We start from the raw sequence: 15,648 nt of genomic DNA on the forward strand, positions 1-15,648 counted from the left end.
TAGGCTTGTCCCACTAGCTCTTATAACTTAAATTAACCCGTTTCTGTTCATCTGCGTGTTGCCACATGATTTGTGGCTTTTACCTGTCCCACTGCATGTCTTGCACCCTCTCTGCCAGGCTGGTGACGCCACCTTTCTTCTTCCCAGTGCACTCTGTCCAGAAGTCCCTGCTATCCCTCCTGCCTAACTATTGACCAATTAGCTTTATTAAACCAATCACAGTGATACATCTTCACATGGTGTAAAGGAATAGAATATTCCACAACAGATACATAATGAAAATCTAATATAAATCTTTGTTTGTTTTGTTTTTTGTAAACAAGGTTTCTCTATATGGCCTTGGCTGTCCTAGAACTCAGCAGAGATCCACTTGCCTCTGCCTCCTGAGCACTAGGATTAAAGGTGTGTGTCACCACTACCAAGCTAAACATAAGTCTTTTAAAGAAAAATAAAAATGGCAGGCTAGGTTATGTGTGGCAGTACCTCTCCTAAATGAAAGAATTGGGCATATATACTCATACAGTATATAAACATACTAAATAATGTGTTTCTAGATAAATAGGGTTTATTTTTCTTTCAGTGTGTGTCAGTTTTAGAAGAAAAGCAGAATTCATAATGTGGACTAAACTGTTGCATTGGAGTGTATTGGGCATTGTTTGCTTCAAGAAAGTCTTTTGCTGACATGGTGTACAACTTTAATCCCAGCACTCTGGAGGCAGCAGAGGACAGCCTAGTCTATGTAGAGAGTTCTAGGACACTCAAAGTTACATAGACCTTGTCTCAAAAACTTTTCTTTTTTTAAATTTTGTTTTTCATTATTTTAAAAATCATAATGTGTTCATGCTTATATGCCTGCCTGGTGTGTGTGGTGGGAGGGGGGGTGTGCATGTGCCATAGCCTGTGGAGGTCAAAGGACAATTTTTTTTTTCTTCGAGACAGGGTTTCTCTGTGTAGCTTTGTACCTTTCCTGGAACTCACTCTGTAGCCCAGGCTGGCCTTGAACTCACAGAGATCCGCCTGCCTCTGCCTTCCGAGTGCTGGGATTAAAGGCTTGCGCCACCACTGCCTGGCCCTAAGGACAATTTTTGAGAGTTGATTCTCTCCTCCTTTATTTGGGCTCCAGTGACCTAACTTGGTTCATCAAGCTTTCATGGCAGGCAGTTATTCATTGAGCCATCTCTCTTATCACGATTTTTATGCATGTGACAGGGCCGCGTTGTATAGCACTGGTTGGCCTAGAACTTGTTATGTAGACCAAGTGATTTTTTTTTTAAGTGCTATTTTTGTTTGTTTTGATTTTGAGACAGGTCTCACTGTGTAGCTCTAGCTAGCCTGGAACTTGTTTTATAGCCCAGGCTGGCTTCAAACTCAAATTGATCTGCCTGCCTCTCCCTCCTTCATGCTGGAATTAAAAGTGTACACTACCATGCCCTGTTAAATGCTGTTTTACAAGTAATTGCACTATGTAAAGGTCATATGCAACAGCACTCTGGAAGCTGAGGCAGGAGGGTTTTAAATTTAAGGCCCTCCTGAGTTGTGACATACTGAAACTTTATCCCCTACCCCAAAAAAGCCCAGATCATATAATACAGAGCTACAAAACTCAAGGGCAGCCTGAATAGCATAGGGACATTTTGTTTGTTAATTTGACAAATTAACAAAGGTTAGCCTGGGGCTTGATCCCTAGCCAAGATACACTGAATTCATGTATATAATATCCCAAGTTTTGTGTGACCTACTGGTAGAGCACTTATTTATCATGAACAAGAGCCTAGGTTTAATCTCCAACACCACAAAAAAATTCATGCTTACCTCTTAGATATAAAGTTGAGTATACTGTTTAATAATCTGAAGTTAGCTCTTTTGTTTTGTTTTGTTTCTCGAGATAGGGTTTCTCTGTGTAGCTTTGGAGCCTGCTCTGGAACTCACTTTGTACACCTGGCTGGCCTCGAACTCACAGAGATTCACCTGGCTCTGCCTCCCGAGTGCCATGATTGAAGGCTAGCGCCACCACCGCCAGGCTTCTTGAAGCTACTAGCTCTTACTCTGAATATGTTTTGCATTAAACAAGCATACATGTTGGATCTAGGTGGTAAATGAGAAGTCTGATAAAAAGAAATTTTGTGTAAGGGTTAGGGATTATTGTTAGAACATTTGCCTATCCTACATAAGAATTTAAGTTTTGAATACTGGTTAAAGACAGCTTCTGACCCCTTGCTCTTTATCTCTCTTGTGTAGATTCTCAGCGGGAATTCACCAGTAGGCCAGGAACAGGATATGTACCTGTGGAGTTTTGGAAGAAAACAGGTGTGTATCTGTCTGCTGGTAGGCTGTCTGTACTCACTAGTTTATGCAAGCTGGGAACCCATATACTAGGGAAAGGTTGGTAACCAGCCTTACGATTGTCCATAATGTTTTCCTTGTGGAATGTTGGCTTCTCCTATTCTCCCTCTGGCTCATCTGCACAGCTCCTGGACTGAACTGCCTGCCTGGTCCTTGGCTGGTCAGAAGTTTGGAATGGGTCCCTCTAGGCTTTTTCATGCCCTTCTACTGGTTTCCATTAAAGCATGAAGTTGAATTTATTTCTGCTTGGTCTCTTTGCTAGTATACTGTGTTCATACTACCACTACATTTGCTGGATTCTGATTTTCTTTTTAAGTTTTCTTGTGTTTGGGGTAGCACATTTTGGAGGCCAAAGGGCAACTTCAGTATCAGTCCTTCATCTACCTTGTTTTGAACCTGGCTCTTGTTTCCTGTTCAGAACACCAGGCTAGCTGGCCAGGATGCTTCTGGGAATTGTTTTTTGCTTACGATCTCTCTGTGGGAATACTGGGATTGTTAGATGCATGCTTTCACATCTGGCTTTACATGGGTTCTGCAGATCAAAATTCATGTCTAATGCTTACAGCTCAGGCTCCACTGAGCATCTCCATAGATCTCTGCAAGAGCAGTGAGTGCTCATAACCACTGAGCCATCTTCCAAGCTCCTTCTCCCTTTCCTGTCTCTAGCTTACCCAAGACTATTCAAGGGCTAAGAGATTTCAGCTCTGTGGTTAAACGTGTGTTTACTCTGTGTTAGGTTTCACTAGCACCACACATAGTTACCAACAGTGAGTACATGCAGGTTCTTGAGTATAGTGGCAGATCTTCTACCTCTGAACTATATTCTAGTACATACCAGTTCTTTTTTTTTTTTTTTTTTTTTAAAGGCGTGGTTTTACTAAGTTAACAAGGTTGGCCTTGAAGTGAACATCATCCTTCCTTAGCTCCAAAAGTAGCTAAATTATAGGCATGTTAATTCATAATTTGATGCCAAAACGGATAGTTATTTTTACCATGTAAAACAGTTTGGAAATACTTTTAGAAATGAGAAAAATAAATCTTTTTTGTTTGTTTTGTTTTGGTTTTGGTTTTTCAAGACAAGGTTTGGGTTTTGGTTTGGTTTTTCGAAACAGGGTTTCTCTGTATAACCCAGGCTATGCAGTGGGCATGTGTAGATGTTTGAAATAGGGAATTCTGGAATCTTTGACCTGTGGGTGAGGACTTTCTTAAGGATGGATTAGTTCTATAGGAAGTAGTAACAGCATCTAGAACAGTTTAATGCTCCTTTGAGCCTGTACTCTATGAAAGAGCCAAGCTGTTAGGGATCCCCTTAGGGTCTGGGTTGTGTTACCTTGTGGACTCCAAAGAGATGTTTTACACTCACATTCTCTGGGCTAAATCTCATGTCATTTGGGAGTGTCTTCTCTTAAACAAACCAAGCAAGGTGAGTCAGAGGAGGGGAGGGATCTTGACCAGGCAGTCCAAATGTCCCCTTGTTTTTGCCTGGAAGCCTCCAGGCACCTACCCACTCTTTTTGCATGCACAGCCGCTGTTTTCCTTTGCCACACACCCAGACCACCCTGACTCCTCACCTCCTAGGTACCCTTTACAAATTAAGAGCCTCTTGTCTCAGCTGAGCCACACCCAGCTTCCCAGTCACTTTCTTATCTCCTCGTATAGAAGTTCACATTTCCTTTAGAAAATACGACATTCAAGATATATTCGGATCCTCTCTTGCCCCTTGTAGAGTTGACCACCTTTCTCCTCGAAAGTCTAGTCTCTTTTGACATGTGAGATGGCACCTAAGCCACTGGGGTACTTGATCACATACAGGAAAATGGATGGTGTCTACTCACTTGTGTATTCCCAGCCTTAACACAGCATCTATGTGTGCTCTATGTGTACCTAACAGTTGCATCACTGGGTGAGCTCTTGTAAGAACGCAATGTAAGTGTATGTTTCATGGTCACTCCTGCACATCTTATTTTCACTGTTTTTCCTTAGAAATACTGTGGTTAGCTAAGTGTGTTGGCACGTGCCTATAATCTCACTGCTCAGGAAGCAGAAGCAGGAGGATTGCCACAAGTTTGAGGCTAGCCTAAGATATATAGTGAGAACCTATTAAACCCTACTTCCTTGAACCTCCCCCCCCTCAATTTTGTAGGTTGGGAGGAAAAAAGGTTTCTCTGCCAGTTGATTTTACTGTTGCTTTCTTCCAGAAGAAGCTGTGAATAAGGTGAAAATTCAGGCCATGTCAGAGGTGCAGAAGGCTGTAGCTGAGGCGGAGCAAAAAGCTTTTGAAGTGATTGCAACAGAGAGGGCTCGAATGGAGCAAACCATAGCGGATGTCAAAAGGCAGGCTGCAGAAGATGCTTTCCTGGTCATCAATGAGCAAGAAGAGTCCACAGAGGTCAGAGCTATGCTGGGCTATAGGCTGGGCTGGGAGGCTGAAGGGGAGCAAGCCCACTGCTTGCCACTGAGGTGCTGGGTAGGAAGAGTCCACTAGATGATGGGATGTTTAGCCAATATCAGGAGACTTTTTCCCTTGCATTAAGATATACCAAAATAATAAATCACTCTTTTGGATTCATTATAGTCTATCACATACACACAGTATATTGCTTTAGCTTCCATGAAGGCAGATTTGTCCCAATTATAGCTGTGGTGGTTTCACTGTGTATGGAAGGAGACCTAGCTATGTATGTATACACCTTTTAATCCTCACAGTAATCTCATTAGGGAGATGTTGATTCTCAGTTACAGAAGTGGCAGAGAATGTAGATCGCCCAAATGCCCTATCCAGGGCTCAAGACTCAGTGATGCTTCAATACAATGAAAATTTGTAACTGGGCATGATGTCACACACCTGTAATCCTAGCATTTGGGAGACCGAGGCCAGAGAATTTAGAGTTCAAGGTTAGCCTGGTACACATAGGGGAAGACAGGTCACAAAGAAAAAAAAAAAATGGAAAGGCAGAAACATTGTGACAGTCACAATCATACCCCACCTGCCGCCCATCCCCTAGTACTGGGTACTAAATTGATGGGCGTGGGCATGTTCGGCAAGTGTGCTACCTCTTAATTGCATCCTGGTCTTTTACTGTTTTTATTTTGAGACATGGTCTCACTGAGTTGATAAAGCTACTTCTGAAGCCAGTATCCACCTGCCTCAGCCTCTAGAGGAGAAGAGACTGTGGATGCATACATTCAGCCCTAGCACTAGTATATTTGAATTCAATGAAATTTTTCTGTGGTGTTTTTTTTGTTTTTGTTTTTGTTTTTGTTTTTGTTTTTGTTTTTTTGAGACAAGGTCTCTTTCTATGTAGCCCTGACTGTTTTGGAACTTGCTATATAGATCTGCCTCAGAGATCTGCTCAGAGATCTGCCTGCCTTCCAAGTGTTGGGATCAACACTCCCAGGTCATAACTTTCATTTTAGTCTTCAGCTTTTTTTTTTTTTTTTTTTTTGGTGGAAGGGTAGTAGATTTTTGAGACAGGATCTTTCTATATAGCCCAGTCTGGCCTGATACTGTGTAATCCAGGTTGTTCTTGAACTAAAAGCAATCCTTCTGCTCCAAGTCTCATAAGTGCAGAGATTGACAGGTGTGCACCATCATGCCAACCTTCTCATTTTAGTCATTTTTCTAGGCTTAAAACATAAGGAGTAAGACTGTAGTGGCTATAATTTTAAGCAGCAAACTGAAAGTAGCCTACAGGTGAGATGCATGCCGGCTTGGATCCTGGCAGATTTGCATTTCAAAAGGAAGAACAGACATCTTAAGCCTTTGGTGAGTTTGCAATGGAACAGAAATGCTGATTCTCTTGCATTTCATTAAGAAAATCAGTCCTGTAGGATAAATAGTGGTTTCTCCATCTCATGAGATGCTGTGCCTCACAGGAGAGGCATGTTACTCCCACCTTCTCTTCTCACTGACTTGTCATCATTTAGGACCAGTTTTCTGTACAGAGGGTACAACTGCCCCGTCCTTTTGGCCTGGTAGCTGTTAGGACCATCACCTGAGTTTACAGTGTGATACTCTGCAGTGGTGTGGAGACTGTAGCAGGTCCTGCTCTCGTCAGCATTCCCTAGGCCTGCGCTGCTTTCTGCCTGGGATGGTTCTGTTTGTCTGTCTGTCTGTTTTTCCTGAGACAAGGTTTCTTTGTGTAGCTTGGCTGTCCTGGAACTTGCTCTCTAGACCAGGCTGGCCTCGAACTCACAGAGATCCACCTGCCTCTGCCTCCTGAGTGCTGGGATCAAAGGCATGCATCACCACTGCCCAGCACCTGCCTGAGATGGAGGGGCAAAAAGAGTATCATCTTATCTCTCTAACAAAACATGTTCCGTCCCCAACTCCAATTTTTCTGGCAAATACAATAAATTAGCAATTGACCATGAAGTGAAGAATCGTTTCTCCTGTGGGCCAGGGCTGCCTGGAGTTCTAAGTTGGGATCCAAGGCTTTTGATAAGCCCCAGGTAAATCTGATAGAGTTTACCTGAGATGCTGACATAACCATTGGCCTCTGCTTAACAAAAGAGATCCAAATCACAGTCCTGACTTGTGTAACCAGTAACTCAGGAGGTTTATGACCTTCCCACAATAACCACAGAAGAGCCAGGTCTATGGCTCAGGTTTTAGGAACGCTAATTTGAAGAGTGATTAAACAGTAAGCAATTTGTTTGGATTTGGGGCCGAGGGTTGTTCTTGAGTAGGCTCTCATAGTTGACTGGCCTTGAATTCCCTGCGGAGCCAAGGCTTACTTGGAGCTCTATCTCACCTGCTTCTGCCTCCCAGATGCAGGGATTGTAGGCGGCACCACTAAGCCTAGCTTAAACCCTTTGTTTTCTTTCAACAAGTTGCCTCACCGTATTGCCCAGGCTGGTCTCAAATTAAATCTTAGCCTCCGAAGTAGCTGGAACTACAGGCCTGTACCACTCCTTTGCCCAAGTTTTCCTGACACTAACTGTATTATACCTGCATACTAGGAACCTGTCTCTGGAGGCTACTTACTTTATTCTACTATATTTTATGCAGCATGAAGATAATGTTAAGTAATGGCGGCCAAGATGGAGATGTTGGTGGCTTGGTGCTCTGACCTGGTTCTTAGATGTCCTTGAAGACACCTGGAGGGAAAGGCAGCCTAGAGTAGCAACCTGTATAGGCAGCTCCTGGCTTTTTCCTCACAAGTGCCATTAATCTGTTGAGGTATCACTCCTCGGCAGCCTGTCAGACACTGTGCCTGAAAATGTGTAAATGTAATGTAACAATTATGTCCATTCTCTGCTTCTGTCCTCTGATGCTGGTAGCATCGGCCAGTATAGTACATTTCACAAGAAGCCTGAGTTAGAAGGGATCTGTAGTCTTTTCTGATGTACTTTGAAGTAAGTCTGTATATGGAGTACCTCAGCCTCAGGAAACGGAGGTTCTAGGCTTTGAATAGCCAGCCCTTTGATGACATTCTAGCCTTAGTACATCTGGGTCTCAGTTTTCCCATCTTACAATGCTGGGAAGGAACCAGTAGGCCTGTTTTGTATTCTGGTCAAGCATCCTGATTTTAGGAAGAAGGCTGTCTTTCTTCCCCAGCCAGTGTTGTAGCCATGCTTTGAGATGGGCTACTGCCCATCTTTTGATGTCCTCATAGGCAAGAAGGCTAGCTAGTTGCTAAGTCCTTGATAGTTTCACCAGACTAGACTCACACCCACACCCACCCTCCAGCCCCCCACCCCGGGGCTGAGGACCGAACTCAGGGCCTTGCACTTGCTAGGAAAGCGCTCTACCACTGAGCTAAATCCCCAAACCCCAGACTAGAATCTTTAAAAAAACAAACAAACAAACAACACCTTTCTTTTACCAGTGTGTCCTGGGAGTATTTGGGTATAGAATATTCACATGTGACTAGTGGATTCCTCCCAGAGGTAGCAAAGGACTTAGGAGTCAGTGGTGGGGCTACACAGGGGTAGGTTTTTTTTTTTGTTTGTTTGTTTTGTTTTTAATGCTGTCTTTGCTCCCAGCCATCTAGAGGTGGTGCTGAGTTATGTGTTTAGTGACTCAGTGACTGTCCTGACCTCACCGTTAGCTCTTACGTTCTTTGATAGAATTACTCTTCTTCACTTTCTGCTGAGCCTCAGGAGTATTTGTCCCGCTCTAACTGAAGGTAGCAAGCAGTAAGAAAGCTCCCTGAGCTCCACTTGAGGTACCTCAGTGTTGAGTGGCCTTGACACCAGACTCCAGTTTCCCTCAGTCCATCTGCAGTGTGACAGGACAGCGGAGGAAATAGGCAGAGGACAAAGGAAGCAGTAGCACAGCCACCTCCCTCTTCATCCATCCTGCTTCCCTGGCAGGTAACTTTGGGAAAAGTCTCAGTGTTCCTAGAGTCCTTGCAAAGTCTTTGTTAAAAGATCAAATGTTAGCCAGGGTTGGTGGCGCACACCTTTAATCCCAGCACTCAAGAGGCAGCTGTACATGGATCTCTGTGAGTTCGAGGCCAGCCTGGTCTACAGAGTTCCAGGACAGCCAGGGCTACACAGAGAAGCCCTGCCTTGCGGGGGGTGGGGGTGGGGGTATCAAAAATTGTCAGTAAAAACGGTGAAGATGGTTCCTCCATTGGTTGCTATAGAAAATTGTTGTTCAAGCTTCATATGTGGATCTATGGTCTTCAGAAGATAGTTGTGAGACCTGGGACAGGGGACATGTGCCCATGATCCTGGCATTTGGGAGGGAGAAGCAGGAGGATGAGGAGTTCAAGGTCATCCTCAGAGGACTCAGCCACAGGTGTGTAGCTCCACGGCCCTTGCTCTACCATACAGATGACAAGTGACAGTGGCCAGCCTGCCCCTCAAGATGTCAGCAGCCACTAACTCATGCCTGTGTCTTGCAGAACTGCTGGAACTGTGGCCGAAAAGCCAGTGAGACCTGCAGTGGCTGCAATATTGCGCGCTACTGTGGGTCCTTCTGCCAGCACAAGGACTGGGAGCGGCACCACCGCCTCTGTGGCCAGAGTCTACACGGCCACAGTCCCCACAGCCAGAACCGGCCACTGCTCCCCGGAGGGCGGGGCTCAGCCAGGTCTGCTGACTGCAGTGTGCCCAGCCCAGCCCTGGACAAGACCTCAGCCACCACCTCACGTTCCTCAACACCTGCCTCTGTGACAGCCATCGATGCCAATGGACTCTGAGCCACGGACTCTGCCCGCCCTGATGACCACTCCACATGGCAGAATGCTCGCACCAGGGAGCTGGCAATTAGAACAAGTAGCTGTTGAGTCATCAGCAAGAAACGGATTGGCAGGAAGCATCCGGAGGCACTCCACAGCTTCTCTAGGATTGGCCACGTGTCCTTGGGAGAACCAGTGTGTCAGTCTCTGCACATAGGAAGTAGCTTGAGCTGCCTCCTCCATGGCTTTCCTGGTGTTTCTCTTGCAGCTAAAACTGGCATAACCGGCCCTTCCTAGTGTAGACCACCAGCTTCCTGACTCCTTGCATCAGCAGATTGTCTCTAGTGTCCCACCAGGCACCTGTGCCCCATACCATCCACAGAGGCCTCATCTCCACCCTCAAAAGACACTGATTGGTCTAACAGACTCGAGTAGCCAAAAAGCAGTACTCAGGACTCCTTCCTGAGCCACTCAGACCTGCTAAATGCTCAGACATGCCACAAAGAAGCCACCACTTCAGTAAAGTCTCTAGCCATGGTAATAAATTAAAGCAGTCTTCCCCAAGCATCATAGATCATTTTGGACAAGGTTTCCCAACCTGGCCAGCTCCATTAGTTTGGAACCCATCCTCCAACTCCAGTGTTTCCCTTGATTTTACTTGTGCAAAAAATAATCCCCATCGCATGGATTGGTCTGAAAGAAGAGGAAACCATTGTGTTGGTCTTTTCTCTGAGCATGCTGGCCAAACTAAACTATTGAGTGCATCACCTCTTGGAAATGCAAAACCCTCTGCTGCTGCTTGACTGTTCGAACAGTCGTCTTGTTCTGTGTGTCCTTTGCTCTCTCAGATGGTGCATGTCTGGATCACTGCAGGTATCTCTTGCCCATGGGTTCTGTTTGGCACCTGTCAGGCTACAGTTTGAGCAGTGCTCCTGACCCTGGTGGGACTATCACACCTGGTTTTGTGGCATTACACCCCTTCATGGGTTCATTATCAGGTGAACATTCTCAGCCTCCTTTTTCTGTGTTATGTATTTGATAGCATCCCTCACAGCTCAGAAAGAGTTTGTGAAGTGTGGGAACCATTTTGAAAATCCTGACTGGTTTTTCTTCCCATCTTCAGGGATTTTTTCCAATATCCTGATTCTCCAAATAGAACATCATCTGTACCCTATTTATCAGGCTAAGTACTGCCATTTGAGCTTTGTTAGGAGCCCGAGGACCTTGCCCCTACCACTCATTATCCTCCAGCATCCTCTTGCCCTGTATAGTCAATTGGGATGAGTCATTGACTTGATCCTGTTGGCTTTTGGAAGCTGTGGTCACCTTCTGTACAATGACCAAGCCTGAATACTAGCCCTTGCCCCATAAAGGCATGGATGGCATTGTCCTTGCATACAGTTAAAACTGATTTTAAGAATTTTGAGTCCCTGCAGGGCGGTGGTGACACACACTTTCAATCCCAGCACTTGGGAGGCAGAGGCAGGTGGATCTCTATGTTTGAGGCCAGCCTGGTCTACAGAGCTAGTTCCAGGACAGCTAGGGCTACACAGAGAAACCTCGTCTTGAAAAAAACCAAAAAAGAAAAAGAAAAAAGATTTTTGAGTCCCTACCTTATTTGAACAAGGATTTTCAATCTTAGAAAGTTAGACCTTTAAAATCACGTTTCAGCATAGAATACCCAAGACCCACTGCTTGTCAGACAGCCTAGTGCAGCCTGGCCTCCCTAGCCATATCCCCATCAGCCTGCTGTTGTAGTGTCCTAGCCACTAGGGACAACTTTGATTTTCTAGGTAGAGTCAGGGCTGTATCATGAGAAGATCCCAGGCTTCTGGGAGTCTGAGAATGTTTCCTGGTGTGCCCTGGGTCCATTATTCATTAGTAAATTGGATGAACACTCAAATTAAAATCTTGCGGCCACAGGACTACTCCAGATGGTTAGAATAAAGAGCTGGAACCAGCTCACTACTTCTTACCAGGTTGGAGATCAGTTTCTACAACAGAGGTTTGGGGTGAGAGCCTGGCATACTTTTGTGGGCTACATGGTTGCCCTGACAGATTCTCAGTTTCTATAGTCCTATTTGGGGACTGCGTGGCTTCTGTGCCCTGCATAGGTTTGTCTATTGACCTAGACAATACTTTACACTATATAGTTCAGTTCTCAGACCTGTCACTGTCTTGACTCTGGTCAGCATCACTCTTAAGTGGCATCTGCTTAGGACTTGCTTTTCAGAGTCAAGGAGTTCCTTTCTGCAGTTCTCCAACTCCTTCCTCGTCAGGAGGAGCAGCAACAGCATCTGGGGTAGGAGCTGGAGTTACATCAGTGAGTCCTGGCTCCCCACTTCATTTCTAGTCTGCTAATATGACCCGTTACTAGACTGCAAGTGAACGTAAAGCTTCCATTCATCACACTAAGACAGAAAAGAAGAAACAGCTGAGTCAGCCTACTCAGAGGTCTGGCTTCCGCAGTAACTATTTGGGGAACAAAAAAGATCAGGCCTTTATTATCCTTTACCAAGTGAGATAAAATCGCAGGAACCAGACAATACCAAAAAGTAGCCAGACTGGAGTTACACAATCATTTCTCACTCCAGCAAATGGTGAAGACTTGGTAGGTAGGACACTGTGGAAGCTAGGTTGAGATGTGGCATATTTGGTAGTGTGGCTAGCACGCAGAAGTCCTGGATCTGATTCCCAGTATGACATAAACCAGCCATGGTGGTGCATATCTGTAATCTCAGCATTTGGGAGCAGAAGGACCAGAAGTTTAAGGTCATCCTTAGCTACATAGCAATTCCAAGGCCAGCCTGAGTTACATAAGACCTATCTCAACAAAAAGACCCATTGAAGAAGGGTCCCTGCGGCAGCTCCATCAGATTGGCTCATGCCGACAGGTGGTGGTAAGGGCACAGGCTGAGTGGTTTTTCCCTGAGGCACTAAGTCACATGCTGCCATCTATCTGTGTGGAAACAACATTGCTAAACCCCCCCCCCCCCAGGTCTGCTCAGGGAGTTGGCTCTTCTGCAGTGTGGACTCTTACCCATTTGATCCCCGGAAAATGCTTCACATCTTGATGTCCACTCTAGCATCTTTAGCTTCCAGAGGGGATATCTACATTTTAGTTTGTATATCCCTGTCCTAAAAGATGAAGTGGCCCATACCTGCTTATAGAGTATGAAGACATTTTTCTGAGTGATTCTGGAAGCTATCTCAGCAAGTATGTGAGGACTCACAGAACTGCAAGTGTATGGTAGTGGGTTCTCTCTGGAGCATAAGGAATGAGCAGATGGCCATCGTCCTGGAAACTGCAGACGGGATTGTGGGTTGAATAAACCATTACAAATAGGACACATCTTGAGGCTTTCTTCAGAACTGGACTAGAACCAAGGTTTCCAGGCTCCTGGCACAGGAGACCAAGCCAGTGTGCTTTGATTAATGTTAGCTGTTTGCAGAGAACTGGGTGGTGGCATGTTTGAACCAAATGTGAGAAAAACCAGAAGGAACTGAGCTGGCCGTTGTGGGCCAGGTGGCCAGCTGTGGAAGATTCTTGACCCGGCAGCTGCTGAGCAGAGCCTGCCCACTCAAGTGTATTCCTTGTAAAGCCAAAATGCTGAACTACCCGCTTCTGTCTTGTGTGTTGACACCCATTTCCAAAGACGATGGAGTAAGTGTGAACCAGGAGGAGGTTGAGGTGGTGGGTGATGATTCGCCCCTCCCATCTCTCCTTCCACAGCCCAGGAGGTGATGCTTCCCACTCAGACCACATCTTATCAGGCCTCCAGATGCCCAGTGTAAACTGTCAGTGCTTATACCAAATAGGGCATGTGCAGCTGGTGTCTGTCAGGGACAGCCCAGTCCCTGCCTCGTAGTTGCCAGGGAGAAGCTGCAACAGTTGTTCGGTGAATGGTTGAAAGGACTGTTGGATATAAGGCCTTCGTTCCATTCCTGTGGCCTTCCAAGTTCCTGATGAGGCTACAAAGGCTCCATCCCTACAGAAAACCAATAATGTAAATAGAAAGCCAAGCCTTCAAGCATGGTTTGCAGAGGTGGGTGATGAATGTGAAGCCACCTGCAGGACACATTTGAGTCTGGTTTTTCTGTGCTTTGTCATTTGACTCAATAGGAACTTTTGTTACTTAACTCTGTGCATAACTTATTTAATGTACTGTATAAATGAACCAAAACTGTTAAATACGTATTTAGTTTGTTCTACTTAAAGTAGTTAATAAAAATGCTATATTCCTTTTCTGACTCAAGCTGGACTGGGCCTGGGCAAGATAGTCTAGTGGAACAGTGTGTGCGCCAAGTAGCCTGCTGCAGGCCTTGGTATCGTCAAACACACACACATTCTCTCTTCCCTCTCCCACCCCCAGGTCTTTGGTGAAGGGGCAGTTGGGCTATGGCCAAAAGAGCATGGGATTGGGCAAATGAGGAAGGAGGTGGACTTGTAAGGAGAAGGGCTTGCAGTTAGACCCTCCATGAAGCCAGTTGCAGCCATCTTCTCTCCCAGGAGGCCCTAAGTGACCATACTGGTTGCAGTTGAGTACCAGCAAGAATGTACAGGTATCTTTGGTTCTTTTTTTTTTTTTTTTTTTTTTTTTCGAGACAGGGTTTCTCTGTGTAGCTTTGCGCCTTTCCTGGAATTCGCTTTGGAGACCAGGCTGGCCTCGAACTCACAGAGATCCGCCTGGCTCTGCCTCCCGAGTGCTGGGATTAAAGGCGTGCGCCACCACCGCCCGACTATCTTTGGTTCTTAATGCTCTTCTCCACCGAGTGATTTTAGGAAGAACATTCAGCCACAGAATGGGCTTAGGGTGCATTTTTCCCTAGTAACTTTTGTTACTTCCTTACAAAGTTTCAACATTAATATACCTGGGCTTGTGAAATTTTTATGTCCTTTCTGTACTAGCATTAATTCTTAATTTCACTGATGCTGTAATTTGAGGCAATACTTTACCTCCAAGTCTCATTCAGCTTCATTGTTTGGTATCAGGTGCCCTCTGGAGGACAAAATGGTGCCTGCTGCTTCTCCTTCCATCAGAACTAATTCCTAACCAGGGTGATTCTCTAGCTGCTTTTGTCTTTTTCTGGGCTTCAGCCTTTTCTGAGTCTGTCTCTGTCCATCTGCCCCCCCACCCCTCACTTTTTTCCAAGACAGGGTTTCCCTGTGCAGTTCCAGCTCCCCTGGAACTCACTTTGTAGACCAGGCTGGCCTTGAACTCAGGGAGATCGACCTGCTCCCTCTGCCTCCCAGGTGCTGGGATTAAAGGCGTGCACCACCACCACCTGGTATTTCTGAGGCTGTCTCTATCCTATGAGTTCAGATGATGTTTTCTGGGTACATTAGGAAGTTCCAGAAGAACTCAGGATTCAGCCTTTTTCTTGTGCTGGACTCTACCTTGCTTGACATCCCCTAGACCTCAAGGCTTGGTTGGCCTTGGCACGTTGGGGGACTGAGTAGAGCCTTTCATCACTGTCCCTGCTTCTTTAGCTAGGATAATGCCACCCAAGGATGCCCATTTTCAATTCCTTCCACACTTGACAGCAAGTAGCAATTGGTAACAGAGATACCAGAGCAAAGCATGTATCTGTCTATCCTGTAAGTTGGGATGCTAGCAGTGTTTACCCCCTGGGTTGTGAGGGTGAAATGTGATCATAAGAGAGCCAAGTGGTGTATGTGAATATTAGCTGTTGAGTTCAGCAGTTAGGTATACAGCAAGGGATGGAGTGGGAGGGCAGATCTCTTATACTAGATATAGATAGATGGGGGCGGGGCTGGAACAGAAGTATCAAGGGGAGAGGGACGAGGGAAGGAATACAGGGAGAGGCAGGTAAAATTAAGAGCCATTTGAGGGGTAGTATGAACCTAGTACATACAGTAGGAGCTTCCTGATTTTATATATATCACATATATACACACATACACACAAAAGTGATCAAAATGAAATCACCAAATAATGGGAGACAGAGCCCCAACTGGCTATCTCATCACCAAATGAAACCTACAGTACTGGGATCATGTTGCATCTAATTGAGCTGTTGGCCAAAGAAGTCCCATGGGAATCCCCAAAAAACCCAGGCTGTTGCCAAGACTACAGGTTGCTCTCCATAAACTGATGGCAAGGCCGAATTGCTGAAGACAACACCTACACGACTCACTGAGCAGGGAGGAGTG

General features: G+C 45.6%; 1 protein-coding gene across 3 annotated transcripts in view; it reads left to right on the top strand.

The window, feature by feature from the left end:
• Positions 1 to 13,729, top strand: part of Cbfa2t2 (CBFA2/RUNX1 partner transcriptional co-repressor 2) — a 99,583-nt gene extending 85,854 nt beyond the window's left edge. For 2 of the 3 annotated variants that reach the window (XM_059261683.1, XM_059261686.1), the window contains 3 exons: positions 2,239 to 2,307; positions 4,542 to 4,732; positions 9,198 to 13,729. In XM_059261683.1, the coding sequence (XP_059117666.1) occupies positions 2,239 to 2,307; positions 4,542 to 4,732; positions 9,198 to 9,494 (557 nt within the window). In that variant the 3' untranslated portion in view covers positions 9,495 to 13,729. The remainder of the gene's footprint in view (positions 1 to 2,238; positions 2,308 to 4,541; positions 4,733 to 9,197) is intronic. The other variant, XM_059261685.1, reaches the window with a different exon arrangement.
• The last annotated feature ends 1,919 nt before the right edge of the window (positions 13,730 to 15,648 follow it).

The sequence above is a fragment of the Peromyscus eremicus genome, chromosome 4 (assembly GCF_949786415.1).
Source record: "Peromyscus eremicus chromosome 4, PerEre_H2_v1, whole genome shotgun sequence".
Classification (NCBI taxonomy): Eukaryota; Metazoa; Chordata; class Mammalia; order Rodentia; family Cricetidae; genus Peromyscus; species Peromyscus eremicus.